At 38.2% G+C, this 10,226-nt stretch overlaps 1 protein-coding gene across 1 annotated transcript; it reads left to right on the top strand.

The window, feature by feature from the left end:
• The first annotated feature begins 807 nt into the window (after nt 1–807).
• LOC140159494 (uncharacterized) lies at nt 808–10,006 on the top strand. The gene is made up of 7 exons (XM_072182983.1): nt 808–812; nt 3,643–3,725; nt 4,431–4,489; nt 5,692–5,790; nt 7,423–7,598; nt 7,949–8,300; nt 9,293–10,006. The coding sequence occupies exons 1-7, from the start codon at nt 808–810 to the stop codon at nt 10,004–10,006; spliced, it is 1,488 nt and encodes a 495-aa protein (XP_072039084.1).
• The last annotated feature ends 220 nt before the right edge of the window (nt 10,007–10,226 follow it).

A 10,226-nucleotide genomic window follows, 5' to 3' on the forward strand; every position in this document is an offset into this window, starting at 1 on the left:
ATCACACCATTTACGAAAAGTATCTCGGGCGTTAAATTTCACAGTGGGAAAATGAGAAAAATATGAACTTCGTCTAGGGACCTACTTGTAATACCAAAATCACACATTTCGAAATAAAAATGGGGGATAAGGCCGTCGATTGGGTCAATGACCTTTGGATCCGGTTGGCAATCAATTATTATAATTAGTGCGCCAAGGTGGTGCGTATTTCGCGTGCATTTGTTCTTTTCTTGTTTGGGGATGAATTCGGACTAATCGACTCCTAAAAAGGTGTGTGGATGTTATTGAGTCATTTTCTTTGACAATTGAACTACAAAGAGTGGTTCAAATTTCAGACCTAAAACAGTTAATTTTTTTATTCAATTTCGTCACTATATAATGTAATGTTTGCTCAAACAATTTAGTACAATTTTGTTATTTTATATCCAGCACCAGTAGTTTTTGTAATTTCCCCATCCCCGTCCGAGTCAATGAATGAGTCCAAAACTACCTGCTCAGTGGCAAAAATTGCATTGCACGTTCGATAAAGGCAGCTGCTGGTCGGCCGTTGTCACATCTTTTCGAAAGCAAAACAAACCCAAACCCGTCGAAGTGATCAGGTGGCTGTGCTGGATTGGCAAACACCCAAGGACATTTCTTGATATTTTCCCGGGGATATTTTGTGGCAGGAACCGCATTATTGACCGAGTCCGAGACCCCGAGTACATTATATATCGCGTCGGTTACCTTCATGAATCAGGCCGGCTTCAGGCTCAGCATGTCATGATGTTCACCCATTCAGTCGTATTATTTTTAACAAGTTAGCTTATGAGGTAAGTATGCCTATGTCATGTAATATGTATCATGTCAAGTCATGGAATTTCGTCGTGACATGCTCAAGCTTAGTTGAACTTGAAAATCATATACTTGTACTTGATAAAGTCGTCACTCAGTCATGTCAGTCAAGACTCAAGCACAATCACACCGTGACAATCGTAACAATGAGCATCAGCATGTCAAGGCAGGACTAACTTACTGTCATGACTGTAGCATTCAATGACAATGCATGAATGGCTTGGGGGCCGAGTGTGCATGTAGGGCTCCCTATAATCAAGTTAAGTAATTCTTGGCCAAACTGGAACATGCACGTTGCGTCCATGTACATGTGTAGTGTACTAAGCGTGTACGCAGTGTGAGGCGCGTGTAATACTTTCTCATGTTCTTCTGTCATGTCTGTACCGCGCTATATTCGCGTGTGTTTATCGCGGAGCCACTAGCGTTCACAGTGTTCCAGTTTGGCCAAGAATTACTTAATTTGATTATAGTCGCTAGGGCTAGGCTTTAGGCCTATGCTTTGTTTGGCAGTTCATTGGTTTGGCTCATGCTTGGGCCAGGCTTGGCAAAGACTATAGACCTTTTTCCCGTGACGTCACTTAAAATCAGTAGGCGGGCGCGGACATCTGGGTGCTTAGCAACAAATTGAGCTAAATTCCTTGGCAACAAGCGAGTCAAAATAAAAATATTCCATGCATGCACTCAACGTAGGTATCATGCACACGATGCGCAGTAGGCGCAATGTGCAGTGGCCTTTATAATTGATTTGCGCATATTGTTTTCCACCGGGATTTGATTATTTTCACCGGCATGACGTACCTCTGCCCCTTGGCTATACTCATAGACATACCACCTAGACCAATGATTACTGTGCCGTTATCGCACGCGTCAAAAGCAACATGTTCCGTAGGTACGCGAACATGTCTGCTTGTTTGCGTCCTTGTCGAAATTGTTGCTATGTCTGGGCTGGGGCTATACTGGGGTCTTAGACTTGGATATAAACAAACAACATGTGCGTTCACCACATGCCCGCAATCAATGTGAAAACACCAAATAGGCCTTCATATTTTCTCCTCGGTTTTGCAGAGATCAGTGCATGTCCTTCAAGGGCGCAGATCTGTGCCGACCAACGTTGTGACACATAAAATAATCGGCCAATCAGATTATCGGTCTGTTGCTATGATTGTCAAATAATTGTTTAAACGGGAACTGTGTGCTGGTTACCCTTGTTTCAGCTTGTTATACTACAAAATACAAAAGATACTGAAAAAAAATGTGTTGCAATTTGAAAATCAATCTTTGTTTTTCTTTTATAATTTTGTTTACTTAAATTATGGCATGACGAACTTAATGCGTACTGCGATCTGGCAATCTCGCGCAGGACGCCTAGCGTCACACAAAGTTGATCGCGTGCCAGTGTGGTATTGCGTTTTGGTGCAGATGACTTGAATGCTGGAATACATGCAATACGATTGATTGGTGACATCTGAGAAAAAGGTCTGTACTACTAGGCAAATATCTAATTCTCGTTCATGCATGCATGAGTAGATGTACCTTCTGCATAATGTAGTGTTGCCTTTAGTGCGCTTTTCGTGAAACAAGTCAAACAACACAATTTTATTCTTAAATTGTATACATTATACTGTTTAAGTTCCCTTGACAAAATATTACACAGACAGGGATGTGGCGTGCGCAGTATAATTTATACTGGGTTTTAGATAAGAATGGCACTCCCTTGCTCAGATCGACACAAGTGCCCTGTTAATAAGCAACATTCACTCGGTCGGACATCCGGGAACATTGTCCCCTTCGTCCCCTTTGCACAAGCGCGCGCATAGCAACCAGCTCGAGAAAGGGGAACTGCACATGCGCTGCACATGCGTACACTGGTTTTACAAGGCTATTTCCCATTTGTGACATCAGCCCGACCAAGAGAATACGCAGAGATCAGTGCATGTCCTTCAAGGGCGCAGATCTGTGCCGACCAACGTTGTGACACATAATTGGCTATGATTGTCAAATGATTGATTCGGCCAATCAGAACACCACTTCCGTGTTCACGCTCTCAAAATGTAAACAAGTGCCGTTCTTCTTTGGCAGAAACTTTAGTCCTTCAGGTGACTGTCCTGCACACGCAGGAAGTCTATGGTGGCAGTTTTAAAGGTCTGGGTTGGATAATGATGTGATGTAGTCAGGAAGGTTGTTCCAATCCACGGTTCGATTTAGAGGGGTTTTACATGCACAAATGCATGTAACTTTGGCTCTGTGCATGTAGAATTTTGCCTGTGCATGCAAAATTTTGTGTTATTTGGCCCATTTGAGGGAAAAATCGGAGTTGTGCATGTACATTTTATTTTCTAAATCGAACCCTGTTCCAATCCCTTAGGTCCGTATGCACAAAAGAGTTGTTTGGTTTACAAATGAAAATCTGTGACAGTCAATTCTTGCGTGTTCTATATACCGGTACTATGCATGGGTGCTGTTCTATATACCGGTACTATGCATGGGTGCTGTTCTATATACCGGTACTATGCATGGCTTTATGTATTGATTGGTCCTTTGCATGGATCCGTCATCGTGGTACCAAAACAAGGTTCTCCCTGCAACAGGGTCTTAGGCAGGATTTGAAGGTTTTGGTGTGTATATTCAAAAACTGGGTGTTTATCTAAGATTTGTGTACCAAGTATAGGCCATGTGGGCAAAAACTGGGTGTGCATACAAATTTGGGTGTGTAAAACATGTGGCATACAGTGATTATAAAAATTGCTCTCAATTCTATTTATGTGGCCTTATTGCTTATTTGATTCTGTTATAAATATCTTTTTGCAGAATCATGTCATCATCAGCTGCAAGAGAAAATGTTTGTAGCAATAGTGCTGTGGCGTGTGAACTCAGTCGGCTGTTCTCTCCAGGTATGTGGATTGTTCATTCACATAACATGAAGCACAGGGCCGTAGGCGGGCAAGGTTGAAAAATATGGGGCGGCCATCACAAATGTGGGGCGGCCAAAATATATGCCCAAATTGAAATAAAGATATAAAGAAAAATAGAATCCCTCCCGCTTGCTACGGCCCTGATGAAGCACAGCTCTTCCAGGAACTCTTCTAGTTTGTATATAATTTCTTGAATAAATGGTTATGTCATTGTCATCTCTCCCTGCATAGGTTGCTTCATGTTTAGAAGAGAAAACAAGGATACACATTATAATTTCATATTTTGACATGTTTTTTTTCTTCTTCCTGTGTTTATGTGTATTTTATGTATAAAAGTTCCGTCCAATTTCCGCGCAGTTGGCTATTTCTATCTGCACAATTACTTGTTTCTGGATATCAGGCATCAAATCCACCTGCTATATTTAACACCCCTCATAATAGCAAAGCAGCTGCTCAACAGCTGATTCTGTACTACAGAGATATGGAAGAGGGCTCAATTCAATGTTTCATTTCTTGTCAAGGGGTGTGTACTGTGGACATAGTCAATGTAACTGAATTGGATTCTAGAAATTGTAAATGAGAATGAGTTAATTCATTGCTTCTTTATTGTAAATGGTGTTTTACAGGTCAGAGAATGTTTTGAAAGTTAACTGTTAAAACCTTTAATTTAATTTAATTTTTCAGTGTTTTATGTAAAGAAGGAAGATTTGGACCCATTTGTTAGTCTTTTGAATGGAATTAAGGTGAGATTGTTTGCAACTATTATCTAAATATTTATATTCTCTTCAAAACATTGACGGATCGTAATTTAAGAAAGTACCCACCCAAATTATTTCTGCAGTATAGAAAAATTATTTAATTTGTCACTACATCGTGGAACATTCAACTACGCTTGTTACTCTGTGACTAATCATGCTAATACACGAGCGTACAACGCTACTCTGGTGAGGTTATCTGTGTACAACACAACAGCTTACTAGTATACTACGCACAGCAACGCAAAGAGTATCCCAGCAAACACAAAACGTTTTCGACATCATTCGCAAAAGGTTATAAAAGGTTGTCAGAAAAGCGTTTAAATGTCGGGTTATATAAAGGGTATATTAAGAGTATAAAACGTTTTCATAACCTTAAAAACATTTTTGATAATCTGCTGCTCAGCAAACAAAAATGTTTTACAGAAAACGTTTAAATGTCGGGTTATATAAAGGGTATAAAAACGTTTTAATAACATTCCAAAAACATTCTTGAAAACTTGATACAAAACATTCTAAACAGAATGTTATTTTGGGGTTGAAAAAATATTTTGCGAAAAATGTTTGCCCAAAATATTTTCAATAACGTATTAAAAACGTTTTCATGACCTTTATATAACCTGACATTTAAATGTTATTAAAAGGTTTTGAAAAAAACATTTTAAGAACATTTCTGTGTTTACTGGGTTCAAATATTTTAACATAATGTTATTTAAGTATTGACACAATATTTGGCAAAAATGTTTGCAAAAATAGTTTACAATAACATTTTTGAAAACATTTAAATATATTGTTGTAGTGTGTTTTCATACAAAACGTTTTACAACGTTATCATGACCTTTATATAACACGACATTTTAATGTTATTAAAACGTTTTCACCTAAACCAAAAGCCAAAATATAACTTATTTTAAACGTTTTTTAAAACGTTTTTGTGTTTGCTGGGATGTTCCACGATGTACACAAATTAAATAAATTTTATTTGGAGCAAAAACATAGTTTTGTGTGAAAATGACATAAAATAAAGTGACTTACCTTGTTGCTTTCAAATGTAAAAGAAGGTGAACGGACTAAGATGTCATGGTGATTAATGCAGTCCAAATAATAATAATATTAATAACATGAGTTGCTCTTTATTTCCATCAAACTGATGGCAAGTTGGTAACATTTCCATGCATTGAATTTTTTAGTACAAATACTGGGATAATGCAGATAAATTTCACCATGTGATTGGTTTGCTGCATCAGCTGAAGCTGGATACATCTACTCAAGTGTTAGAACATCAACAGGTAGGTCAATCATCCAGAGCAGATCTATGCATCCAGCCAGGGGCATAGTATGAGGATTTCCAAAAAGTGAACCTTTTCTCTAAATAAATTTGCGTAAATGTAAAAAGTGGACTTAAAGTGAAAGCCTCACTTTTGGTTCAAGTTCCTTGGGGAATTAGTCAAGGTTAAAATTTATCCATGTAATTTTTGTTCTGTCTGTCATCAAAGAAACAGGTGTATTGTCAGTTCTTCTGTGGAGAACTAGTCAAGCGGTGCTACCTGGAATTACGGAAATTATGGGTCTGATAAAAGTATATAATAATAAAGTACCGGTAACCGGTATACATATTTAGAATGGCAAAGACTTGATGAATTCATCTGTGAGGTCAAATTTGGGCAAAAATGCTCATGTTGTTTTTTTGGCCCAAATTTTTTTGACCACATAATAAAAAAATTGAACCAAAAATGCTTAATTTTCAACAACAAAAAATCATAAAAAAGCCTGATTTTCTCCCAAATTTTAAATATAGTGGGGGGGGGGGGAGGAGGGGGCTAGATTAAAAATTGGGTATTGAGTTGAGGTTCCAAGATTAAAAGTATTTCCTTGAAAAAGAAGTGATTCCCTATATCCAAAATGAAGTGCAGTATATGTGAGATCTCTGTGGCAATTTGGTTCATATTTACGTGACACAAATTATTTGCCTTATAATGTGGCAACGGTAGATAAATTTTGACGAATTCATGGTAAAAGAGATTATTTATTGTGATTTCTGTCATATTATTATCTTGTCATACTTCCCCCCCCCCAAAAAAAAATTATAAATAAGCCTAATATTAGTAAAGTTCTGTCAGAAAAATTTTGTATCAATTATTTGACAAAATGATTTTGTATCAATTTAAGCCAAAATACTGAAGAAATACCACTTCATCATTTTCAAGTGACAGGTGGAGCTCTGTGGGTATTATTGTATTTCATACTAATTCAAAATTGATGTCTTTCTACAAACACAAGAATTTGGTGTCTTGTTTAAAATATTACAAATATACCAAAACAAAAAACAGGGTTACAAAACATAATAATACAATTTATTTTGAAACATTGAAGGCTAAAAAAGTTTGTTTCATGTAGATGTAGGCCACACACATTTGTGTTTTTTGGAACAATTTTAACACATTTCATTTTTTAATATTTCTTCTCATACATTTTCTCTACAAACAAATATGAAATTACTAAATATCCTAAGAAAGTCAATCTATAATTTTCATAAAACTATAAATTTCACATCTAACATTCTCTGTACTGATTTGAAATATAAATATGAGTAATTTGGAGCATATTTTACTCTAAAAATTAAAATTAAATAGATAAAATAAGATAATGCATTTTGTTTACAAGACAGGTTTTCAGGTCATCTACAGGAAACAAAGAATAGTGCTCTCTTGCTCTGATCAACGCAAGTGCCCTGTTAATGAGCAACATACAAGGCTTTGTGTTCCCTTCATGAGTGCTGCACTGTACTGACCAATGCTTTGGCAGATAATCTGCCAATCTGATTACTGGTCTGTTGTTATAATTGTGAGACGATTGAATTAGCCAATCAACTTGTGTACACCTTCCAAATGTAAACAAGTGTTGTTAATTTCTGCCAGTAGTGTATCATCACTTTTTTTCTTCCAAAGTTGCTGATCAAGAATCGTTTGATCTACGTGCTACGAGACAGTCCAGAGCTTTTGGGTACCTTACTCAAGACAATTTCTGATGCATCAAATAACAGTAGGCATGTGCTAAATGCAAGACCTGTATCGGTGGGACTCCAGTCTACCAAAGGGTGAGCTTATAAGATTGAAAATGTTGGGTTTTTAAAATTAAAAAGCAAAGATTTAGTTTTTGACCAAAATGAATTTGTTTCTCCAAATTGGGAGCCATGAATAGCCTTCTGGCTACCTATAGGTTTCCATTATAAAATAATTTAACCCTTTCTCATAATTTATGAAATGCCATGCAGAACTTGGCAAAAAATAACTGAAACTGCATCCCCAAAAGCCAGACACATCCCAAAAAAAGCGAAATTAGGAGTAAGCTTGATAAATGGCCATACCATGAAGACTGCAAAATACCAAGTCACCACTTGTTACAAGGAATAATATATTTTTTTGTCTCAACTTGTATGATCCACAGGCAACAAGACCCAATACTGAAATCATGTGTCAATCTGTCAGCTACCAGACCTGCCCCAGCATTTGTCATAAGGAACAACACAGTGACTCTGCCATGGCAACCATGGTTTGCACATCTTGTACCAAAAGTATCAATAGCTGGACGAACCGTACTTCGTCTACAACCAGGGAGAGTGCCCTATTCATTTGTAGTACCAAAGTCTCCATCATCAGCAGGCTCGGTTCAAAGGGTTGTGACCAGTAGAGGGTTGCTGACTATTCAACCATCAAGGCCTGCATCAGCATCTAGTATGGTAGCCAATAAAGACTCAAAGCCTACAGACTTTGGAGTTAGCCGCAAACTCTATGGACAGGTACGGGTCACATGCACAAAATCAATTTTGGGATCTAATGCCATCATTAGAATTAAATATTTACACCAAAATCTGAAACCATCTGATCCAATTGGATCAAAGCCAGCAATAATGAAATTCACCTTTTCGGTACAAATCCCATAAACCTTTGCGAGTACACCTGAGAACTCGTCACGCCGACTTGCAATGCGCAGTAACAATGTTCGATAAACGATGTGCGCATCAGCGCAGATCGGCGTGACATCAAATCACGAGTTCTCAGGTGTACTTGCAAAGGCTTATGGTATTTGAGTGAATTTGAGATATATTGGCAAAAATAAGAAGCAAAATAATGGACATTATAACTTCAATCAAGTATGCCAGGGACTTTGGGATTTCAATGCGCTCATAGGTGATACAGAGGAAACAAACTTTGAAACAGGTGGGTTTGTAGAAACCATTTTTATAAAACTAGGCCTCTCATAAATACCATTAGCTCATTCCAGGTAAGTGGTGTACATATTGGGTAATATTAAGTTGATTCTTGCACAGAAGTTTCTGATGTCATAGGCTAAGTCACTTATGGGGGAGCGAGTTGGCGCAGCGGTAGTTCCCTCGCCTTGCACCACTGAGGTCTGCGGCCCAAGGACTCATGTGCACTTGGTTTATCCCGATTCCATGCTCGCTCTCGCAGGTTTTCTCCGGGATCTCCGGTATCCTCCTGTATCACAAAAATTGGTGATTAGTTGTTTGGTTAAATCAAAAACTTCCTTCACCCAATGGAATTTGGGGAGCTGCACAAATAATTGGTGGATGTTACAATCTAAATGCGGATAGGTGTGCGCCGTTCGGCAGCAACTGGCCTAGTTGATGCGATCTAATTGTGATGATTCACCATTGCAGTGATATTACAGCGTTTTGAGTCCTCTAAGATCTGGAGAAAGGCGCTTTATAAATCCAAAATTTATTTATTTTATATTATTTTATTATTTTTCTTTTAAATTTTGATACAGACTCCTTCATCACTTCACTCTCCAAAAGCTGCACCAAACATTCAAAATGTAAATGCTGTCAAAGAAAGCTCTGATATTAGCAAGGAAGCTCTACTTAAGAAGCAACAAGAATTTCTGCGACAACTAGCACTGCTGAAAACTGAAAAGGCCAACCAGGGTTGCAGTAAGCAGCTGTTTCCTCCAGATAAATCATCAGTATCTTCAACAACTGGTAAACGGAACCTGTCCACAAATGCTGGCGACAACACTACAACAAGCACTGCCAGACCAACAACAATGCGTACTCGATCAGGGAATGCTACCGTCAGGGTTACAACAAGACAATCAGCAAAGAAGAATGCAGTAGGAAAGAGAAGGAGTCCTAGGAATAAACAGAGTAGCGCTGAGAAGATGTCAAGCAGTAATCGGCAACACAATGTAAAGACAGAAGTTGGTGAAGAAAAGGGATTGTTACTCAGTCGTGTCGGTGAGCATTGTATAGTAGTGTCCATACCCGACCAGTCACCTGGAAAGTCTAGTGCAAGCAAATCTAAGTCTGGAAATAAAACAGATGATGCATCTTCTGCTACCAAGTCGGAGAGAAAGAAGAAGCATAAAAAGAAGAAGAAACATAGCAAGTCTAGAAGTGAAGACACCTGCATCAACTCACCAACCTCTGCCAAAGCATTTGAGAGAGTCAAAAGCTTCACAAGAAACGTCACAAAGCATGGATGAAAGCGCTAGCAAAGGCAAAAGAAGAAAAGCCAGCAGAACATGATTCACATCACAGAGAAATCTCAACAGATGACTTGGACGGTGATCAAGATAAAATGAAAATATCTTCAAATCTTTTCAAGGCCAAGCGTTTGCTAAACAAGAACAACTCATGCTCTGTTACTAGTGCTCAAGAAGTGCAAACGCCAAGAAAGCGCAAATGGACAAACCAGCAAAAGAC

Source organism: Amphiura filiformis, chromosome 8, assembly GCF_039555335.1.
Source record: "Amphiura filiformis chromosome 8, Afil_fr2py, whole genome shotgun sequence".
In the NCBI taxonomy this organism is placed as follows: Eukaryota; Metazoa; Echinodermata; class Ophiuroidea; order Amphilepidida; family Amphiuridae; genus Amphiura; species Amphiura filiformis.